The sequence below is a fragment of the Macaca thibetana genome, chromosome 15 (genome assembly GCF_024542745.1).
Source record: "Macaca thibetana thibetana isolate TM-01 chromosome 15, ASM2454274v1, whole genome shotgun sequence".
In the NCBI taxonomy this organism is placed as follows: Eukaryota; Metazoa; Chordata; class Mammalia; order Primates; family Cercopithecidae; genus Macaca; species Macaca thibetana.
This window is the reverse complement of record NC_065592.1, coordinates 32,923,850-32,946,859: the sequence shown is the minus strand read 5'-3', so window position 1 is coordinate 32,946,859 and position 23,010 is coordinate 32,923,850. Positions and strand designations below refer to the sequence as shown.

At 39.9% G+C, this 23,010-nt stretch overlaps 1 protein-coding gene across 8 annotated transcripts in view; it reads left to right on the top strand.

Annotated features, from left to right (window-relative positions):
• Positions 1 to 23,010, top strand: part of ZNF462 (zinc finger protein 462) — a 155,488-nt gene that overhangs the window by 91,347 nt on the left and 41,131 nt on the right. For all 8 annotated transcript variants that reach the window (XM_050761832.1, XM_050761837.1, XM_050761835.1 and 5 more), the window contains exon 8: positions 21,353 to 21,620. In XM_050761832.1, coding sequence (XP_050617789.1) covers positions 21,353 to 21,620 — 268 coding nt within the window. The remainder of the gene's footprint in view (positions 1 to 21,352; positions 21,621 to 23,010) is intronic.

The following is a 23,010-nucleotide window of genomic DNA, read 5'->3' as shown; positions in this document are numbered from 1 at the left end:
TTGTGTGTGGTGTTATATGAACAATAAAATAAGATGATTTTTGCTAATATGGTTACAGTATCCTGTTGCATCTTAGCTATTTTATCTCCATAACAGAAGTCTGGAAAACAATAACTCTTTAAAAAATTAAGTTCAGGCCAGGCGTGGTGGCTCACACCTATAATCCCAGCACTTTGGGAGGGCAAGGCAGGAGGATTGCCTGAAGTCAGGAGTTCAAGACCAGCCTGGCCAACATGGTGAAACCCCATCTCTACTAAAAATACAAAAATTAGCTGGACGTGGTGGCAGGCGCCTGTAATTCCAGCTACTTGGGAGGCCGAGGTGGGAGAATTGCTTGAACCCAGGAGATAGAGGTTGCAGTGAGCCGAGATTGCGCCACTGCACTCCAGCCTGGGCGACAGAATGCGCCTCCATCTCAAAAAAAAAAAAAAAAAATCTAAGTTCAAGTTTAAATAAAATATTCAAAAGATTTGCTTTTTCTCTTTTAAAATGAAAGCTTTTTAGTTACTTTTTGAATAGCTTCATTATTATGTGCCTCTACCCCTATAACTTAACTAAAAGATATATAGTACTTTTCACCATACTTCTTTCTCTCCTAATTTTTTTGGGTATTTTCTAAATCACGGCATGCCTAGGAGAGAACATTGAGTAAACAGATATCACCCACTATGTGTTGCCAAGAGCAGAATAAGAGTTAGAGAACCTGAGGTTAGAGAAGTAGTTCCGTGCAAGTGTAGGTTTAAGATTTATTTATTCATTTATTTATTATCCTTTTCTAAATTGAGATAAAGCGAAAACAAGGATAAGAAAGCAGCTTTGAAAACTATACTGTGCTGCACACATTGGTGGTTGTTTTTATATTAATTATCATAATCCCAATGAAAAGAGGTGACTCTACTGGGACTGGCCACATAAAGCCACTGTTAACAAAGTACTGAGAGCAGCCCAGCCTCACAGCCCCAGCCCAGGTGGAGCAGCTCTCACTGTGCCGCTGGGCTTCCTGTATCCAAAAGGGGAAGGAGGGTTGTTGACAGCAATGAATTTGCAACATTTGAGGATGCCATAAGCCTGTCCAAGTTCCACCCCAGGCCGCCTTACTTGCCTCGGCCCCAGTCCGGCACTCTCACCCAGGGGAAGCATCCAAATGTTCCATGGAACTTCTTCCCCAAGTCATAACAGTTTTTTTTTTTTTTCCAGTGGAATTTTGGAGTTTTCGTGCTGTACTGGCATCAAGTGTGACTCTTGCGGTGTATTGCTGGGTTCATTTTGATTGAGCAAATACCAGGAGGGATCATTTTCACCCAACTGGAGCTAGTGAAAATTAGGGGCAAATGATTTTTTTGAACCCAATTCTCCATATAGATCCTCTTTACTTAATGGTGTACAGATCACACTGGAGATGTTGGAACCCTGAGTTTGAGATTTGGCTTGAAAGCTGCTGCAGGCTCAAGTCCAGGAAGTATCATTCACATTGTTGTTAATGAAATGTGCAGCCTTAGGCAGAGGTCCTGTCTAGCTCCGTATCACACATGCATGTCCTTAGTTAAAGCATTTACCCTCTCTGAGCCTTGCAGTTTCTAATATGCAAAATAATGATGCCTACTTTATGGGGTTATTTCAAGGATCAAATGAGATAACACAATGGAAGTACTTTCATATTCTAAATTACTGTAGAAATAGTAGCTATTATGAAAATACTACAGTAGAAGCAAATTTGTTGTCAATTTATGATCATTTTTAATCAACCATAGAATGGGTTTAAGTAAAAAAGGAAAAAATTTCACATCTAGCCTCAAGCTGAATGAAGTTTCCTTACATCATGAGCTTTATTGGGAGCCTAAAACAATTCAGTGTTTGGAAGGTGGTGCTTAATCTGGAGCCTTGATGATATAAACTTACCTGAACTTCAGGACTTAGTTGAAACCACCCACACAAGAAACTCCTTAGCACTTGATACTCTAATGGGCTAGTGGAATGCATTGATGAGTCCCAGTGTGAGACATCATTACTGTGGTTATTAACTGACATTAATCGATGATCATTTTTAATTAATGATAACTATCACTTATTGCATGTCTACTGACTGAGTACTTTATAAACATTGTTTCATTTTATTTAAGCCATACAGCAATCCCATGAGACAGGAACTTCCATGACCAGCTCCTTGCTGTTTAGGAAGGAGGAAAATCGGCTTAAGCAAGTTAAGTGGTGTGCCCCGGGTCATAGTTAAATCCAGCAGAGTTGGGGTTAGGGGGCACATCAGTCTGACTCCAAACTTTGTTTACTGTGTCACTGCTTCCCTAAGCCTCAGTTCTTAGATGTACTGTTTTTCCCCTGGCAAATCTTAAAAAGGTTATACATATGAGCCCCAGGAAAGTGCTCTGTGTTTGAAATATTAAAACCATTCTTGGATGTGACCTTCTGCAATCTTATCTTCCAAATCTCTTGGAAGGAAAAAACCAATAATCCCAACTTCTACTTTCTCACCACTCACTCTTTGCTTTTCGTAAACTGCTAGACTCAATGTTCTGCCTTCAGCATTTTATTGAAACCACTTTTGTGAAGTGATCTAATACTGGCTAACTGCAGTGGCATTTTCTCGGGGAAGGAGGCATTCCTTCTTGCTGTTTACACCTGCTGCCTCCTTGGCTCCCCCTCCCTCTCTCTGGAATTCCTTGCAGCATGACCTTGATCCCTGTGACTATAATGAAATGGCTTGCACAAGGATCATCAGTGATTTCAGTCAAACAAGGTCATCGCCGCTGCTCTTTCTTCATCCTTCTTTTTCTGTCTGTGGCATTTAAAACTGCTGACCTTCCTCCTGGGGAAATTCTCTTCCCTTGGTTTTGGTCCTGCTATGTGTTTCAGGCTCTCCTGCAGCCTCTCTGATCATGCCTTCCCCGTACCTTGTTTTTACTACCTTTCTCCTGCTCCCTTTACATGTACTTGGGTCTGGTCCTCAGTTCTCTTCTCTGCACTCTGTCTCTCTTTACAAACACATGAAGTCTACTTGCCCTCTTCTGATGCCACCAGGACTTCCAGTGCTAACCACTCATGTTAAGTCTGAGACCCTCTGTTCTATCTGCTCCCTACCTTCTCCACCTGTGGGTCTCATTCAACTTTCGTTTCAAAGGTTCTAAAATGGAACTCATTAATTTCCCACTAAACTTCTCCTTTTGCCAGAGCTCTTGGGACCTAGCTAGTATCCTCTGCTACAAGTCTTGTTGGACCCACTTTCCATCAGCCAGTCATTTGTTGTTTGCTAAGTACTGATGTTTATATCACCTTAATTCTTCTCACATCCATCTCCCTCCTTCCTATCCTCATCTCTTACCTAAGCCATCACCATGTTTATCCCACCTGCAAAGTCCTCCATTCATTCTATTCTAAGCAAGGTTAAGAGTTCATATCATCCTCCTATTCAGAAGTCTTTAACAGCTCTGCATGGCCTGTGTATTAGTCCGTTTTCACACTGCTATAAAGAACTACCTGAGACTGCATAATTTATAAAGAAAAGAGGTTTAATGGACTCACAGTTCTGCATGGCTAGGGAGGCCTCAGGAAACTTACAATCAAGATGGAAGACAAAGGGGGAGCAAGGCACGTCTTATATGGTGACAGGACAGAGAGAGTGAGGGTGGGGGAGGTACCATACTTTTAAACCATCAGATCTTATGAGAACTCACTGTCACAAGAATAGCATGGAGGAGGCTGCCCCCATGATCCAGTCACCTCCCACGAGGTCCCTTCCTTGACATGTAGGGATTACAATTAGAGATGAGATTTGGGTGGGGACACAGAACCAAACCATATCAGCCTGTTTAAAAGAGGAAAAAAAAAAACTCAGTCAGTATTCTCCATGTTTATACTCAGCCTGTTCTCTTTCCATCAGCTGCCTCATTCTCCTGATATTCTAGCCTAATTGGAATGAGCATCTCTCTCCTCGTCCTTTTGCCTCTGTTCATGTTGTGTCCTCTTTCCTTCATCTCCACATGCCCAGGTGCTACTTGTCTTTCAAAGCCACGTGCAAATTCCTTCCTTTCTGTGATGCAACAGTGATCTCCCGAGATGTGAGTCAACTCTTCCTCTGAAATCCCTCAATGCTGTGCCCTACCTCTCTTGAGAACATGTAGTTCAGTCTGCTGACTCCATAATATTACCAGGAGGGAGCTCTTTAGGAGCAGAGTTTGTGTCATGTTTTTATTCTAAACAATAAATATAAGACTGCTTCCTTCCTAGAGTAGATGTCCTGTAAATGTAAAATGAAAATTTGTTGTGTCCTGTAAATAGTCATGGTAGTAAAGTAGTAAATCAAGATTTGAATGGTTTTTTGACTCCAAAACCCCACTGTCTTCTGGCCATGCTGCGAACAACAGATGATGGACTCGTGGGCATTTGTTTGATTGTTTGAGCACTCACTCATCTTAGTGTGTGGTGCTGTAATCTCCCCTAACAACCTGAGAGCTCTTGAAATATGAGATCTGATTATCTTTGTATCTATCAGATATTTAACATAAAGGAATACCTTGGAGATATTGCGGGTTTGGCTCCAGATCACCTCAGTAAAGCAAATATTGCAATATACAAGTCATACAAATCTTTTGGTTTCCCAGTGCACATAATAGTCATGTTTATACTATACTGTAGTTTATTAAGTATACAATAGCATTTTGTCTAAAATATATACATACCTTAATTAAAAATGCTTTATTGCTAAAAAATGCTAATGATTATCTGAGCTTTCAGTGAGTCATAATCTCTGCTAATGAAGGATTGTTGCTTAGATGTTGGTGGCTGCTGACTGATGAGGGTGGTGGTTGCTGAGGATTGGGAGTCGCTGTGTCAGTTTCTTAAAGTAAAACAACAATGAAGTTTGCCACATTGATTGACTCTTCCTTTCACAAAAGATTTATCTGCAGCATGCAGTGCTGTTGCAGTGCTGTTTGATAGCATTTTACCCACAGTAGAATTTCCTTCAAAATTAGAGTCAATATGCTCAAACCCTGCCACTACTTTATCAAGTAAGTTTATGAAATATCCTAAATCTTTTGTCATTTCGACAGTGTTCATAGCATCTTCGTCAAAAGTAGACTTCACCTCAAGAAACCACTTTCTTTGTTCTTCTATAAGAAGCAACTCCTTATCTTTGCAAGTTTTATCATGAGATTTTATCATGAGAATCAGTCACCTCTCCAGGCTCTACTTCTAATTCCTCTCTAGGCTCTACTTCTAATTCTGGTTCTCTTGGTGTTTGTACCACATCTGCAGTTACTTCCTTCACCACAGTCTTAAAACCCTCAAAGTCATCCATGAGAGTTGGAATGAACTTCTTCGACACTCCTGCTAATGTTGATATTTTGACATCCTCCCATGAATCACAGATGTTCTTAATGTCATCTAGAATGGTGATTCCTTTCCAAAAGTGTTTTATTTTACTTTGCCTAAGTCAGAAGAATTCATCAGAAGAATCACTATCTATGGCAACTGAATCCTTATGACATGTACTTCTTAAATAATAACACTTGAAATGGAAGTTACTCCTTGATCGATGGGCTACAGAGTGGATGTTGTGTTAGCAGGCATGAAAACAACATTAATCTTGTATAGCTTCATCAGAGCTCTAGGGTGATGAAGTTCATTGCCAATGAGAAGTAACATTTTGAAAGGAATCCTCTTTATCTGAGTAGTAAGTCCCAACAGTGGGCTTCAAATATTTAGTAAACCATGCTGTAAACAGATGTGCTATCGTCCAGGCTTTGTTTTTCCATTTATAGAGCACAGAGTACAATTAGCATAATTTTTAAGGACCCCAGGATTTTTTGAATGGGAAAAGCACTGGTTTCAACATAAAGTCACCAGCTGCATTAGTCTGTACTAAGAGTGTCAGCCTGTCCTTTGGAGCTTTGAAGCCAGTTATTAACTTCCCCTTAGCTGTGAAAGTCCTGGATGGCATCTTCTTCCAATAAAAATCTGTGATGCCTACATTGAAAATCTGTTGTTTAGTGCAGCCAGCTTCAACCATTATCTTAGCTATATCTTCTGGATAATCTGCTGCAGCTTCTGCTTCTACGTCAGCACTTGCTGCTTCACCTTGCACTTTTCTGCTTTGAAGACAGCTTCTTTTCTGAAACCTTATAAACCAACCTCTGCTAGCTTCAGACATTTCTTCTCCAGCTCTCTCACCTCTCTTAGCCTTCATAGAATTGAAGAGAATTAGAGCCTTGCTTTGGATTAGGCTTTGGCTGAAGGGAATGTCGTGGCTGATTTGATCTTCTATCCAGGCTACTACAACTTTCTCCATAATCAGCAATAAGGATGTTTTGCTTTCTTATCATTCCTGTGTTCACTGGAGTAGCGTTTTTAATTTTCCTCAAGAACTTTTCCTTTGCATTCACAACTTGACTAACTGTTTGGCACAAGAGGCCTGGTTTTCATCCTGTCTCAGCTTTCAGCATGCCTTCCTCACTAAGCTTAATCATTCCTAGCTTTTGATTTAAAGAGAGAGATGTGGGACTTTTTCTTTCGCTTGAACACTTAGAGGCCATTCTACTAGGGTTAGTCATTGGCCTAATGTCAATATTGTTGTGGCTCAGGGAATAGGGAGGTCCAAGGAGAGAGAAACAGATGGGGGACATGGCTGGTCAGTAGAACAGTCAGAACACACACATTTATTGATTAAGTTTGCATCTTACATAGGCACAGTTCATGACACCACAAAACAACTAAAATAGTAACATCAAAGATCACACATCACCGTAACAGAAATAATAATAATAACATTTGAAATATTACAGAATATTGCATGACATGGACACAGGAAATGAGTACCTGTTGCTGGAAAAATGGTGTCAATAGACTTATTCGAGTTAAACCTTCAACTTGGAAAAAATGTAATATCTATGTAGTGCGATAAAGCAAAGCCTAATAAAATGAGGTATGCCTGTATAGTACATATAATATATATCATGAGTAATCAAACCATTTATAAAAAGCTAAGACATCCAGAAGAATATTGCATCACTTTGCAAAATAATATTTTGATCACTGCTTTAAGTCTAAATGAATCTAGGAAATATGTATTAAGCATCTGAGTTGACACATGGATGTTAAGCCTAAGAGTAAAATGCAGACCTAGAAATATTTTGGATGTTGCTGAGAGTTTGTATTTGGGAAATAGAGCAAAGGGTGGCTGATGATTACACACTGTGGTTTGCAGCACATGGATAAAGCACTTGGTCACCTGTTCTACATTATTGTTATTATTTGCACATGAAGGGTTGGTAGGGAGCAGAGAAGGTAGCCTACTAAGTTCCTTTCTTTCCTTCCCATAGGTAGGGCCATAGTCCATTTGAGATGTGAGTGTATTGAGTTCAGTAGAAACAGTTAGATGAACAGTTCAGTTGAACAATTCTAACCTGCTAGTAAAATCCCAAGAAGAAAAGATGGTGTTTTCTACTTAACAAAACAAAGTATGGAATCATGGGGTGCTGATGATATTCCATCATCACTAGGGAATGTGCTGCCAGTTGGTTTTTCTCACAATGGGAATGCATTTCTACCAAGCTGCCTTTCCCATCTGAGAGGTCAGGACTGTGGGTACAATTTACAGACAAAGGTAAAACTGGGAGGCCACTATCTCACCTGCTTGCTGCTTAAAACTCTTCAGTAGCTGTCTACATTGCCTTCAGAATAAACTCTGAGCTCAGCATGGAAAGCAGTTCATTGGACCCTGCATTTCTCACTGGGATCAGTCCTCACCACTTCTTCCCTTGTGCTACAGCTGCACTGAATACCCTGTCTTTAAAAGGGTCCTGTTGTCTCACACTTTAGCCCTTGCTATTCCTTCTTCCTGGAATGCCCTTCTCCACTTATTTTCTCTTCAAATTATTTTGTAGATCTATGGTGGGAAGAAGGCACCTCTCAGCACAGAGTCTAAGATTTCTCAAAATGAGTAGTAGGCAAACACCCCTGAAGAGTAACCCATACTTAGCTGAGCCAGAAGTTCCCAAGGAAGCTGAGATGCCCTCATCAATCATGAAATAAAATCCAAAGATCCATGCACACTGAGAAATTCGTGGTAACATTCCTCGTGGGTAGCAGGGAGAACCAGACAGTCAACCAATACATATCCACTGTAGATGAGGTGGCAAGAAGTACTATCAAGAGAAGAAAACCAAGGTGAAGGGTAGAAAGGATGGGAGTTGGTGTGTCAGGTAAGGTGGTTGGGGAGGGCATCACTGATGACAGGAATGATGGAGGCCAAGCCTGTCAATTGGATACCAAGAACCTTGCTCAAAGCTGCAGGTAATCTTGAAGAATATTGAAAAGGAGATAGACCCCAGAATCATTGCCAGGAAAGCCTGTACAGCTTGGGAATTGAATTTGCCCTGAGGTGACTTTTTGAAGCAAGTTGATTTGTGACCATTCCGTGTGCATTGTTAACTAACAAAATAGGAGTGAATCATTCTGTCTGTGGTATTATTCAGGTTGAGCCCTGCCTTTGAGCTGAATCCAAGCCCCACAATCAATCCCCTCCCCACTCAGCCATCTCCACCTACAAAATCAGTGGACAAGTTGCTGCCATAAGTAGCAATGCGTTTGGCTCTGCCAGAACTGGTCAGTCAAAAAGTAGCCTCCAAGCAGCTACTATGTGCCTAGAGCTGGGATGAAAACTACGTATTTTACATCTGTGTCAGAGATCCCTGTTCCACTTGGTTCTGCAGTCCAGTAAAGGAGTCCAAATGCTTCCATCCGTAGAACATACTCCATAAACACTTATTTGGTGGAGAATTGATACGATGCAGACTTCATTGCTGTGGAACTGAGGCCCTTGCAAGCACTTGCTATGTGCTAGTCACTGGACTTCACACACTGGTCTTATATAATCTCCAGAGCACCCTATGAAGTTGCCAATGTTATCTTCTCCACTTGACAAATGAGGACACAGAGGTCTGTTGGGTTAAAAGTTGCTGCAGACCTAGGAGGAGGCTGCTCAACACACTCTGGAGAGCTGAAAAGTTGTCTGTTTTCAGTTGTTCCTGGGTTTTGCCACCTATATAATGGGAAGTAATAATTCTCATTTCATAAGGTCATGGTGAAAGGCAACAAGAGACTTTATAAAAAGCACCTGACACAGATGCTAGACAGAGCTGGCTAAGACAGTGAAAGGTGAACCTGGATCTCACTATCTGATCTCTCCAGCTTCTTGGAAATTTAATACCCTACGCCAGAGTCCAGCATCACTGGGCAACATTTCTGTGGGTGAGTTTGGAGTGGGTGGAGGAGCTATCCTAAGGGAACAACCTACTGCTTTAACGGTGATTAAAAATATAGCTTAACCTAGAGCAAGGTTTTTCTTACACTGCATGGAAATAGGTGAAAATAAAAGAAAAAAAGGGTAAGAAACCCACTGGGTTTGTTGGCTCAGAGACTCCCGCTCGGGGACAATTTTAGAAGAGCTCTGTGCTTTGAAATGTGGCTGCTCATTCTTGTTCTTGATCAACCATAGCCTTTCTCACCTGATTTCCGTATAGCATCACTTAGAGCTCTACGTGTATCTAAATATATATATATGCTTATACCCAGATGTGTTATTTCCTCTTGATTATCGAATCTTTTAAGAAATCTCCACAGTTGTTCCCTCCGGGCTCTCACAGCACTGTTCATAGCAAGCCATCAATTGTGACCAACTCCTTGAAGTCAGTAGGCATCTTCCCTCAAGTCAGGTCTTGAGGAGGAAGCACTGTGGCCTTGCCCACGGCCTGTGAGCTCTAAATACCATCTGAGGTTGCTCACAAGCTCTCTACGGTTGAGGCCAAGTCATTTATATAAAGAGGCTTTTGTGCTCAACACTTTTTGTTGGATTTTTTCAGTGTGGTAAAGACATCTATATGATCTAAACGAACAGCAGGAAACCTGACTTCCTCATCACACAATTCAAAAGACTCACAGGTGAATTATGCATTCGGTATTGTGAGAGCTTCTCAATTAACAATGGCAGATACCACCCAGAGTTTCCTCCAAAAAATGTTAGAAAAAGGATCCTTCACCACACATTCGTTTCCCTACAAGTTTCCTGCCTGTTTCAAGGAGGGTTTTTAAGAAGACACACTTTGAATTACAAATACCATTTAATGAAGAAGGAATAGCTGCAGTGGCAGAAAAAACAAACACACATTTTTGGGACTGGGCATGCAGGACCCCCAGGTTATGCTTCAGTTTCTTCATTGGTTACCTGGGCAACATAAACCCATCTCTGCTTTTCTGAGCCACTACAAGTCCTTATGCAAAATGGGTAGTCTGTATGCTACATATCTGGGATGAGTACATTTCTGATGGAGGAAAATTGGTAAAACAGTGTATGCAGTGAAAATATGGTTCTAAACACCTGAAGGTAACCCATGAATACCTTCTCACAGATTGCAAAGGGCTCTATTTGTATGGTCTCAGGTGTTGATTATTTATCAAAAAGCCATGATGCATTTAAATACATGGTACCCATTACATGTGAGCATCTCACAAACATCAATGCCTACTGATGTATGAAAAAAATGACGGATAGAGAGCTGCATACTGAATCACCTCAAGTGGCTTCCAGATGTGCTGATAGCATCTGTTTTGAGTTTTGGCTTATAGCTAATTTAGGGGCAAGACTAGAAATTAAGCCTTTGGCTTCTTGAGACAGCCATGGATTCTGAATTACATTGCATTCAAGTTCTTAAATGTTCAGAAGCCATTGTCCATGTAATTAAAAAAGACCCAGGCTTATTTCAGCAAGCGTGGTTCAGTGTTTCAGAAGGAAGACTCTGAAACCTCAGTATCCAAAAGAGAGAGAGTAACATTTGATCAATTCCATTTTCTTTATAAATGTGGGTTTTCGCAGAACAGTATTTTCAGTCTGTACTCTTTTTTTTTTTTTTTTTTTTGGGGATGTTTTTAACATGTTTGTTGAGCACTTACTTTAGACCAGCCGCTGGACTAAGTTCTGGGGTACATCAACTTAAAACAATTATAGATCAATTATAGATAGATGGATGGATGCACACATGGATACATGAACGGGTAAATGGATGAATGGCCTAATTTCAAAGAGATCATAGTCTGGTGGGGGTAAAATAAATTAATCTTAATACAGCATGATATGTAGTAGTAGGGGAGTCTAAGGGGGAAATTTAATACGTGTATCTAGAAAGGTCAAGGAAAATCTTCATGGTGATGGCAGATTTGGACTGAGTTCAATTGTGAAAGATGAGTAAGAGTTTGTCAGACTGAAAAGTATAAGAAGGATATTGCAAGAATGTACAATGATGCAGGGAAAAAAGGCATAAAAAGTGAATATTAGAAGCCTTGTATGTGACTGGCATTAAGCACAGCATGGGAACAGTGTGGGCATGGGAGTGAGGATCAGCCTGGAAAGATGAAGGAGAGTGTGAGCCCCTTGGTTCAGCGTTTGGACTTTTTTCTGTAAGAAGGTATCATGATCACATTTGCATTTTAGAAAAGAAAGGAATCTTAGAGGGAGAAGAAACTGGAAAATAGAATGCCAGTTAGGAACATTTTGCAGTAGAAGTTCACACAGCAACCACGAGGGCCCGAATAAAAGCCATGGCAGTGGGCTAGTGAGTGGATCACAGAGATAGAGTTTCTCAGGAGGCTGAACCAACAGAGCTTTTGACTCAGTGAATGTGTGGAACGAAAGAGAGAAATGAATCAAAGATTTATGCTGATTTCATTGACTGGGTGAATGAATGGTGATGCCATTGAGAAAAAATGTAGAAAGACAAATGGATATGTTCCCAAACATAAGACCTAGTGAATTGAAAAGTCCAGGAATCCTCCTTGGCCTCAGGTCAGACCTGCCTGGATTCCTCAAAAATATAAAGAAAAAACATGAAGCTTCACACAAAATAAGGCCTTTGAGAAACCTTTTCAATGAATTTAAGTATGATGGGAAACCAGATCTCAAAAAAGAGAAAGATTGCCCATTTTTTGCCATGTTTGTGTCATTTTGCAGGCTAATATTTTGTTTTGTTTTGTTTTCTCAATCTATTCCCTGATCATATTTCAAGGTTTTGTTTTTACTCATCAGAATGACAGGAAGTTTTCAGTGTGTGTTTCCTTCAAGTTTGGCCTCAACCTTATTTTCAGGATTAGGCGTTTGTTTTTCCATTTGCCTCCATGACAACGAAGTCCAGAATTCCTATATATAGTCATCCAGCGTCCATTGTCCCCCTGGCCATTGTATCATAATCTTGTGCGTCCAGGCCGGAGAGCTCCACCGATGACAGTAGACAAGGAGGTGCCAGAGTCCTTGGCCTGGAGATTTTCAAGGCATAATCAAAAGAAGGAAATAAAATAATATGACTGCCTTTAGAGATGTATGTTCCCCCTTAGACACTATCCAGAAGGAATGAAAATGGTTTGTGTTCTAAAGCTTAGTTTCGAATATAATTTTCTTTTGGAATAGTCCATAGATAAAGAACATTTTTGAGGCTCTTCAGAAGAAATACTTGGAAAGTTGCATTGGTGATTTATGGTTTTTGTTGTTTCTCTGGATGCCAAATTCTGCTCAGTGTTAACAGCACTTAAGAAACAGGTATTTTGAGAACAGGAATTAAATCGAAGTACAAAGGAATTCGGATAGAACCAAGAAAAATCTTTTAAATGAGCAGACTTCTTGAGTCTGTGAATCATCTTGATAGCTCTGTGTTACACACTGTTGTAGTAACTTAAAACAATATATGTGTACCTGGAGTTAAGAAAGTTGTCCACAAATTCAATCCAGGAAACATCTTCTTAAGTACCTTTCCAGGCACTTCTAAGCAATTGGGATACATCAGTGAAAAAGACAGCACGATCCCTTGCTCCTGTGGAGCTGACATTACCTGCTTGGTTGTCATTTCAGATTGACAGGAACAATGCCTTGTGTGCCTGTATAGCACGGTTGTCCACAAATTCAATCTAACGGATATTTTCTTAAGTACTGTCATTAAGTATTTATGGTGATAATTAAAGTTTATGAAGTTTGTAAAGAACCTAACAGATTATCTTGTCTAAAGGCACCTAAAAAAATTACTGCAGTAAAAAACACATAACGTGGGAATTTATCCTCTTAACAAATTTCTAAGTATATAGGATAGTATTGTTAACTGTATACACATTGTTATACAGCAGATCTCTAGAACTCTTTCGTCTTACATGACTGAAACTCTATATCCATAGAACAACAACTCTCCACTTCCTTCTACCCACAGCCCCTGGCAGCCACCGTTCTACTGTCTGTATGGGTTTGACTGCTCTAGCTGCCTCATGGAAGTGGCATCATGCAGTATTTGTCCGTGACTGCCTTATAGCATATAACAAGATTTCCTTCTTTTTTAAGGCTAAATAATATTCGTGTGTGTGTGTGTGTGTGTGTGTGTGTTATACACCACATTTTCTCTCATTCACATGTTGATGAACGCTTAGGTTACTTCTACCTCCTGGCTATTATAACTAATGCTATAGTGAGTACATATCTCTTCAAGATCCTAATTTCAATTCTTTTGGATAAATACCCAGTAGTGGGATTGCTTGATCGTATGATAGTTCTGTTTTTAATTTTTTTTGAGGAAATTCCATGCTATTTTCCGTGAGACTGTACCATTTTGCATTCCAGACAACAGCACACAAGGGTTCCAGTTTCTCCACAGCCTTGCCAGCACTTATTTTCTTTTTTTTGATAATCACCATCCTAACTAGGGAATCCTTTTCAAAAATGCCTTAAGCATTTTAATTTCATTTAAAATGTAAATACATGTATTCACCAGTATTGTGATACAGGGTAAAGCCTATGTATTTGAATCTGGTTCCTTTGATTGAAGTTCCCTGTTTCCTCCCTTGCATAAACCACACTCACCTACACTGTGTTGTGTGCTACTTCCAGTTTCCATTTCTTTGAAGTGGAATGAGAACTTAGACATTTGTAAAACAGTCTTAGAGCAGAGTCCTTCAAGATTTTTATGATCTCAATCTTTTATAGTTGGTCTTGCCAAAATGTAACTTAACAGTAATTTTTTTTAGCAACTTGACTTTATCAAGTCTTTTCAAAGCATTCAACATAGCTTTCATAGAAATAACACTTTTATACCTATATTTTATCTTATAGAATATTAATTAAATTGAATGAGCTCAGTAGCAAATATAACTGGTACAAAAAAGTTTTAGGAGCAAGTGAAACTGATGATTCTTGTTAGCATTAGGTCCAATGCTAAAAGCAGAAATGGATGGACCTGCTAGAGGATGGTACACAACATCAGCCTAGACACCACTGTTGCCATGGTTCTTCTTTGGTTAGAATGTTTTAAGGTCACAGACATTGATCTAGCCAAGTTTGCTTAAGGAGGACTTGTAAATGTAATACGAGGTATAATGAGATCAGGGCAAGAATCACAATGTGTATGTGTTGGCAAAGCATAGAGGAAAGCAAAGAGTTCTGTTTGGATTGTTGGGAAAAATCTTCACAGAGGGCATGACATTTCAGTTGAGTTTTGAAGGATGGGTAAGAATTTGTCAGGCAAAAAGAAGAGAAAGCGCACTGGTGGCCTTGATCAAGGATCCCCCAAGGATGCAATACGTGGCATGTGCGAGGAATTGGAAGCTAGCTGGAAGTGAGGCTGGAGACATGGGCTGAGACCAGACTGAATAGCTTTACTCTTGAGCAATAGGGCACAGTCATATCATAATCATATATGAGTAATGATATGTATACTGGCTGAACTAGAATTGATCTTAGAAGAAGAAAGACCAGGTAGGAGGTTTTAAGAGTTGCCCACATGTGATAGGAGGACCTGAATGAACAAGGGGTAGGGAAGGCAGGACTGGGGAGGAAAACGAATGGAGGTGGGTCATGAGGCATGTCTCTGAGGCACGATACGTGTTTAAATGTGCTGCCACAGGAAAGGGAGAAATCTGAAACCCTGAAGGAAGAATCTCACAATTTGAGCTCGAACAAAGTGGTGGGCCATTTACCAACATTCAGAACGCGGAAGGAGATGTTTAGGGAAAGATGGTGTCAGTTGTCAACGTGGTGAGTTTCAGGAGTCCATCAGACACAAAGCTTGAACAGTTTTTCAGCTTTAGATGAAGACTCAGATGATCACAAAGCTCAGTAGGTTTCCCATTGCAGAATTCTGTATCTGGTCACTACAGATTCCTGGATCACTGTCGCATACATTAAAATACTGAAACTATTTTTGTCCTTTGCCTAAGTTTATTAGCAGTTGTATAATAGAAGTTACATGCCATCCCAAAAGTTTCCTGTTAAATAAAGTACATTTTTTAGCTGCCCTCTTATCTTTGTTTGTGTGCCTTTCTCAAATTTTCTTGACTAGAAATATTATTTCTTGACTAGAAATAATGGTCTATACGTCTAGCTTATTTGGGTTCTCCCTCAACCTCCTCACTTTGGGCATTTTACAGTATCTTAAGTTATCCACAGATAATATTCTGTTTCTAATGGCCCATGCTACCAACCATTAGTTGCTAAATAGTCTGCTTTTCGAAAGAAAATTACAATCCATGTATTATTTTGAACTTCCTATGCTATTTTAGAACTTGGCGATTTTAAATTGTCCCTTACACAACCTACCCCACCCTCTGATGTACATGTTTTTCTGTTCAGACTCATCATTTCTTTACCCTAGGGAAATTAGGTCATTTTTTTTTTCATTGTGATAATAATGTAGTTGTTGAATTTCTGTTTAGTTTCTCCAAAATGTATGACTTAAGGTGGAGGTGTAGTGAGTTGAACGTTTAGGTAACTGTATGTCTAGTGTTGATTTCATTAATTAGCACACTAATTAATACTAGTTATATTTATTAATGGACACTCATAGTTCTCTTGACATCCCCTCTCCATCTCTCTCACTCCCACATTCTATGAGGCACAAAGTGCTGCTTTTTCCTTCCTTCTCCTGCCTCTTTATAAATACCTCTATTAAAACATTTTGTTTGCATTGTATCACGATCAATTATTTACATCTTTGTCTGAGAAAGTGAGTTGCTTGAGGTCAGGGCTCAAGTCTTACTGTCCCAGAACAGGGTCTCCTATTTACTTAAATGCTCAGTAAATATTTGCTGAATGATGGGTGTAATTGAATCACTTGCCCCTTGGCCACCTCTAAAATTTGCTTGCCTAAAATTCCTTGTCTTATATTTTTTCTTGGTGCTTGATTCACAGTGACCAACAAGCCTGTCTCCCAAGTCTGCACAAAAATCTAGCTCAAATATAATGAAATGTAGTTGCTGGCACCGAGGTACTGCTGCTCCCTTTCACCTTCACTCACATTCTCTATGCAGGGCTGCAGAAAATTGAGAATTGATCCTCCGGTATGGCTTCCTCTTTGTATCACTTAGAGTATGCAAGGGGGCTGTCCTCTGTGGCTCCTACAATTTGCTGCCCAGTTGACTCTTATTCTTCCCTGTGTCTTCCTTAATCTTACAATAGCTGAACTCTCCTGTTACTGTTCGTTTGTTCTCTTTGCCTCTTTTATTCCTTCAATCGGTGGGGTAAGTTTGCTAGACATGGAGAGGCCTATATTTTCATAAGTCAACTGCTCAGCTCTCTCCCCTAATAAATATGAGTTTCTAGAAGGCATCTCTCATGTCTTCTTTGACTTCGAATCCCCAGAGCCAGCACATGACCTGGCACCAGGACAGTGTTAACTAAATGTTGTGGAATGAGAACTGTGAATACTCAAGAAAGTCTCGTTCTCTCGGGCTTAGAGTCCATTTATTTGTCGTTTGCCTTTATAAAATCAAATTTCTTGTGTTTGTCTCTATGCTGACTAAGTTTTGGAGAAAAAAAGGAAAAAAAATAAAAACAACTCAAACTGTTATTCTGGAGAGCTGTAATTAGCAAAAAAAAATTCCAATTTCTCCAGGAACATGAAAAATGAGAGGGTTAGGGTGTTCCATTTAGAATTCAGCAATAGAAATTTCTAGAATAGAAATCCTGAGATGTTCAAGAGCAACGAAAAAGCACCCATCCCTCACTTGCATTTGTGTGTCTTTCTTTTCCCAGGCAAACCCCACTTGAAGAATGTTAGAGTGTTATTATTTGAGGACAATTTATCAAGCATCTAACTAAAGCATGACATTTAGACAGATAGGTTTCCAGTTCTGGGTATTTGCAGGGCTCATCTTCACAACTTACTTCTAGAAATGTCTCCTGCGTGGTCCCTTATTTTGTTTATATAAGTATTTTGAAATTTCGGATATTCTGTCTCTTTTACTTGAGTCTTGCTTTTTTTTTTTTATAATGCTTCAAAATGTTAAGTGTTTTCTTCCGTATTCATTTTAATGTTATTTTCTATCCTGTTATCATTTGCATCTGTTCTAATGTTATTTTCTTAACTATTTTAACCTTTCTATCACTTTCTCTCTTTCCTCTCTGCTATGTGTTTATTGCTGAGAGAACGCTCATGTTCTTTTTGGCTCCTCTGATTCGTATCACAGAACCCTAGAGGTCACCATTGAGAACAGATGCCTAAGACACAAGACTCAGACTTTATAATCAGACAGGTCTTTGTTCAAATCCTCCCTCTGCTTCTTTGTATCTGTGTGACCAGTCATCCTCAGCTTCAGCTACGTCACTGGTAAAATTGAGATGTAAACTCAATTAGACCGCACACCATAGTTGTGAGAATTCATTGCTGGCTTCTGAATAAATTCTAAATCCTGTAGGCACTGTGACCATCATTGCTAAAATTCTAGTTTGATCCTGATTTTAATTCATTTCTTATGATAGCTTACAAACTGCAGAACTGCATATAACTTAATTAAATTTATTTTATGACTACAATTATACATTATAATTTCATTTCTAAAACTTCGCATGTAATTAAAGTCACAAGTCAGAGAATAAAACTCTTTTCTCAGACTGTATGTGTCAGGGTTGGTTGGTTGGTTGGGAATGTATAGTGATGCTAAGCCATGACCTGCTTTTAAAGTCTTTGCTGTTGGTTCCATTGTGGATACCACTGGCCATACAGGTGATGAAGATGTAACTTGTGTGAGCCGCAGCTGGGTGCAGAACTTCCCACTGAATTCACATCCGTGTGATTCAGCTGCTGTATTTCCCCATGACCAGAATTCTGACTCTCTCAACACAGGGATATTTTTAACCTTTCCTTCCTTATGCTCAAAATGAAAGAAAATAGTCTTAATGATGATTTTTAACTTATGTGACATGCCCTTCGCAGCTAACAATCTGTTTGCCTTTCTAACCTGGGCACAAAATGACCTCCTTCCTGCTCTTCAGGCCATGCTTCATGAACAAACAGGAATTTTATGTAGCTTAGCAAGTGGGCGTTTTAAGGATCGGTGGAATGATACACACTCATGTCTTTATCACTTTAGTGCCCAAAGTGCTAAAATCCTACATTATTCACAAATTCCACGTGAGCGAGAGCGAAATTGAGAATGTTGGCAGCAAAGAGGAAAGTAAAGCCCTAAGAAAATACAAAAAGTTGTAACCTGGGCATTGTTACAAATGTATCATAAATGATGGGATTTTCTTATTTTTGTCAATAAACCTGTCCATCTGATTTTCACCAGGAGGGAAAAAAAAGGAATTTATGACAGGGACACATCAGCTGTTCCTTTTGCACTGCCATTTGAGAAGGGCGATGAGCCTCTGTTTCTTGGAATGCTTTTCCCGTGACTTCTTGCGTTTTTATTTCTTCAGGTTTTCCATACTATATAAATACCAGAGTTAAAATTTTGAATTTGTTTTTTGAGATGAATGAAATAATATGCAATAGGCCCTAGAGACAAGATAAAAATGTGTGAACTAAAAGAGACTGGGGTCCTTGGAGGGGGTCTGCCTGACACATCAGTGCATGTGTTGAGTTGGGAGTGGATGGAAGGTCTGGGAGTGCATTCATCTGGCTTGTCATCTGATGAGGAGCCATTCATTTCTTTATAGTTTTGCTAGAAAGGGACTGAAGATGTCAGGTACCTGTTATCTGAGACCACTGCCAGCATCCATACTAATCTGGGAGAGCCAGGGATGTGCCTTGTTATGGAGGGGACTGTGACTCCTTTAAGACCTAGACCATCACTTGGGAGATTTGTTTTGGTCACTGGGTGGATTTGTGGATAGTGGACAGATCACAGGCCAGCAGGACCTGGCTTTGAACTTGTTGGTTATAGAAGAATTTCTATTCTTTAGAGCTAAGAGTGCAAACTAGGACCAACATTACCAAGAGGACAGAAGCTGTCTAGGGATCCTGGCTGGCAGTGCTCAACTTAGAGCTCAAGCCTGTGATAACAAGAGAGGTAGAGTGTGTTTTGTGCTTCATTGTACATGTGTTTCAAGCAGAAACTAGACTTGAGGGCTTAAATAGAAAACATCTCAAACAATCCATGAAATGGTAAACAAACCTGCTATTGAAAGAAAGAATGAGAAGTTGACAATTGCATTATTGTGATCCAGAGTGGGTTCATCAGCTAGGGTAGAGGAATAAAGAAAAAGGAGATAAAAGAACTGGGTAAAATGAATTCAGTTGTCATTCCTTTCTTCCTTTGTCTTCCGTTTACACCTGGTAATGAACCTATGGAGGCTTAGAGAGATTGTTCAAGTTTCCTTTTGTTTTATTTTGTGTGTGTGGCAGGTTTGTTTACAATTTCCAAAGGGGTTTTTCTCAATCTTGAGGAATATGAATTGAGGAGGCGGGGAGGAGAACAAGAAGGGGAAGATATTTGAGTGTTTTGCAGACAGGCGGTGGCCCAGCAATCAGGGAGGCTGCTCTGCTTTTGTTTTCCTGTTTGAGGAGGCTGACGGGATGGATGGTGCTGGTTTCATCAAATATGGGTTTTAGAGAATTCCTCCATGTCCTGCCTTAGGGAATTATGCTTTGGAAAATTAAGTGTCCATCAAATCAGGAGGAGGCTTGTACAGTTTCTATTCCCTTTCCCCCTTGCTTTTTGAAAGGCTTAAGAAAAGAGCCCTTTGTTTTCTTTTCAAGGAAAGTTACACTGAAATTCATCTGTGTGGTATTCATGGACTTCATTTGTGTCATTCATAGGCAGCTGTAGGTTATATAGGACAATGTTTTTGCATTTCTAACCTCCACATTGAAAGCAGCATGTTGGGAAAAGGTTCAAGACCTTTTACTTTTCCTCTCCCCCAACCCCTTTATTTATTTATTTTTACTTTTCTCTCTCTCTCTTTTTTTTTTAATTCAAAGAAGAAACGCTGAGATTTCCCCTCCTCCCTCCTAGATCAGATTTCTCCACCACATGCCATTGAAGCTTCTCGGGGTTAAGATTTGTGCCTGTCATTTCCGACATTTTCCTCAGAATCCCGAACTTTAAAATACCTTTCAGGGAAACTTGTTTGGAATTTCATTTTAATGGGATTTATGAATAAATCTCCATCTTAATGCTGACTAAGCTTTAAACATCCATTCCAGGAGAACGCTATTGGATTTTTATATTTTAAAATTTAAATCACTTGAGTGTGAAGGCATAAAACATTTTTATATTTGTGTGAGTGCCTTGTGCTTGAGCATTTCTGTTAAAGACTGATTTTTTTTTATTTGGTTGGCTTGAATAAATCTAGGCTGCAAAGGAGGAGATGTTGCATCATGTCCTTTCCTTTCTCGTGTAGACGCCTGTGTACATTATGCGGGTTTCTTTTCTCACCTACCGGGACGGGTATTCTGTGGCAACCTGTTGCCATGCTGCAATTTCCTTTAAAAAAAAAAAAACAGTTTACTTTCTTTCTATGCTTTGAAACCTTTAACCTCAAAATTTTATTTTTAAATGCCATGAGCCCTCAAAGTCAGATTAAAGAGGTGATAGTTCCTCCCGACATGCATTCCCCAAATCTGTGTTGTAGAGTGTAAATGAAGATAAAAGACGGAATCATAATCATCCCTCTTAAAAAAAAAACAAAAAACAAAAAAAAAACCCTCAAAACTAACGTTGGTCAAAAGATGCAAATGTTCAGTTATAAAATTAATAAGTTCTGGGGATCCAATGTGCAGCATAGTGACTGTAATTTATAATACTGTGTGGTTTACTTGAAATGTGCTGGGGGAGTAGGTCTTGGGTGTGTTCCCTGCACTTTACAAATGGTAACTGTGAGGTGATGGAGACGCTCATTAAATTGATGTGGTCATCATTTCACAATGGATACACATATCAAATCATCATCTTGTACACCGTAAGTATAAACAATTTCTGTTTGTCAGTTATACCTTAGTAAAGCTGGAGGGTAAAAAGAAACCTGATGTCAGGGGTTTTCAAGTGTCGAACCTCTACTGTGTTCTCTGTGCCCCGTGTCATTTCTCCCATCTCTTCACAGATTCATCATATTCAGAGCCCCCAGATGTTCAGCAGCAGTTGAACCACTATCAGTCAGCTGCCCTGGCAAGGAACAACAGCCGTGTTAGCCCTGTGCCTCTTTCTGGGGCTGCTGCTGGCACTGAGCAGAAAACCGAAGCCGTGCTTCACTGCGAATTCTGTGAATTCTCCTCCGGCTACATCCAGAGCATCAGGCGCCACTACCGGGACAAGCATGGTGGGAAGAAGCTTTTCAAGTGCAAAGACTGCTCCTTTTACACAGGCTTTAAGTAAGTGATGTCATGAACAGCTGTGGAGAAGAAGGTGGCTGCCCCTGCTCCACCCCTCACTGCAGGCCTCCCTTATACTTTCCTACTTGGAGCTTATGGGAAGCCCTGCCCATGTGATGATGTAGGGGTTGGGTCCAGGCTTCATGGAAGGGGGCTAGTTTCAGAAGACTGCTTTGGGATTTGGAAAGGGATGAAGAGCTATATCAGAACAAATGAGTTTTAAAATTGGAGCAAATGGGCTCCAAGTAGTGTGAGATTGAAGCAAATGATTTCCTCCCAGGCTGGGAGTGGTGTTTCCCTTCAGAGAACTGTCTGCTCTCCTTTTTTTTAGCTTTGGGGGGGGGGGAAAGTATATTCTTGGAAGTAAAATCAAAGTCAAGAGAAAACATCTGGCAGTAGTGTCTTCCCTGCTCCCCTGGTAGACAATTCTTTAATTCTTAAGATCATAGTATTGAAAGACACATAGAGAATCAATACCCCGGCACTTCCAAGACTATGCTTGAGCAATCTTAGAGCGATTGTTCCAGTCTAGAAAAAGAGAATCCATAGTCACCCTTGCTCCTGTGGATGACAGAATTGATGGACTCAGTTAAAGAATGGAATGCTTCCTATGATGTAATCTAAACTTCTGCAGTTGAATCTCATCCTGTGAGATAGTGTTTAGGTTAATGGTTACAGGTGTAGAGTGTGAAGCCTGACTGCCTGAGTAATTCTGGAAAAGTCGCTAAGATTCTCTCTGTGTCCCTATTTACTTATCTATAAAATAAAGATAATAATAGTACCTACATCATAGGGCTCCTATGAGTAATAAATGAACCAGTGTATCTTGAAGTACTTAGAATAGTGCCTGGCACAAAGCAAACACTAGTAAGTATCATAATATCATAGATAGAAAGCTATTATAATAATATAGCATTAGGTATAGATATAAAGCTATTATTTTCTGTTCCTGTTGTAATCAGGATCTAACCCTTAGACTACTTCAATACATGCTTCACACAGAAAGGCTGTGGAAATTAGGCTTCACGTCCAAAGAAAAAGAAGAATTGGAAGAAGAAGTCTCTTTCCCACCAGCATTGTAGTAGCTGGGATTTGGTGGAACATGTATTCTATCTGTATTAATTTGCTCTAGTTACTTTTCAGATAAATACGTGTGCGATTTGGTACTGAGAGAAGGCTAGAGGACCCCAGAGGGCAAGAGCCAACAGACAGGCAGAGGCTTTCTCCAGAGAGCAGCACTCGGGTTCGTAAGAAAGGGTCCCTGCTCATTAAAGTCTTGGCTTTATCGATTTTAATGAGACATTTAAGGCTTTGCAAATTTTTGAAGATTTGAAAAGGATGGAGGAAGAGGCAGCAGTACCATTCCACCTTTAAGCTGGTACAACAACAC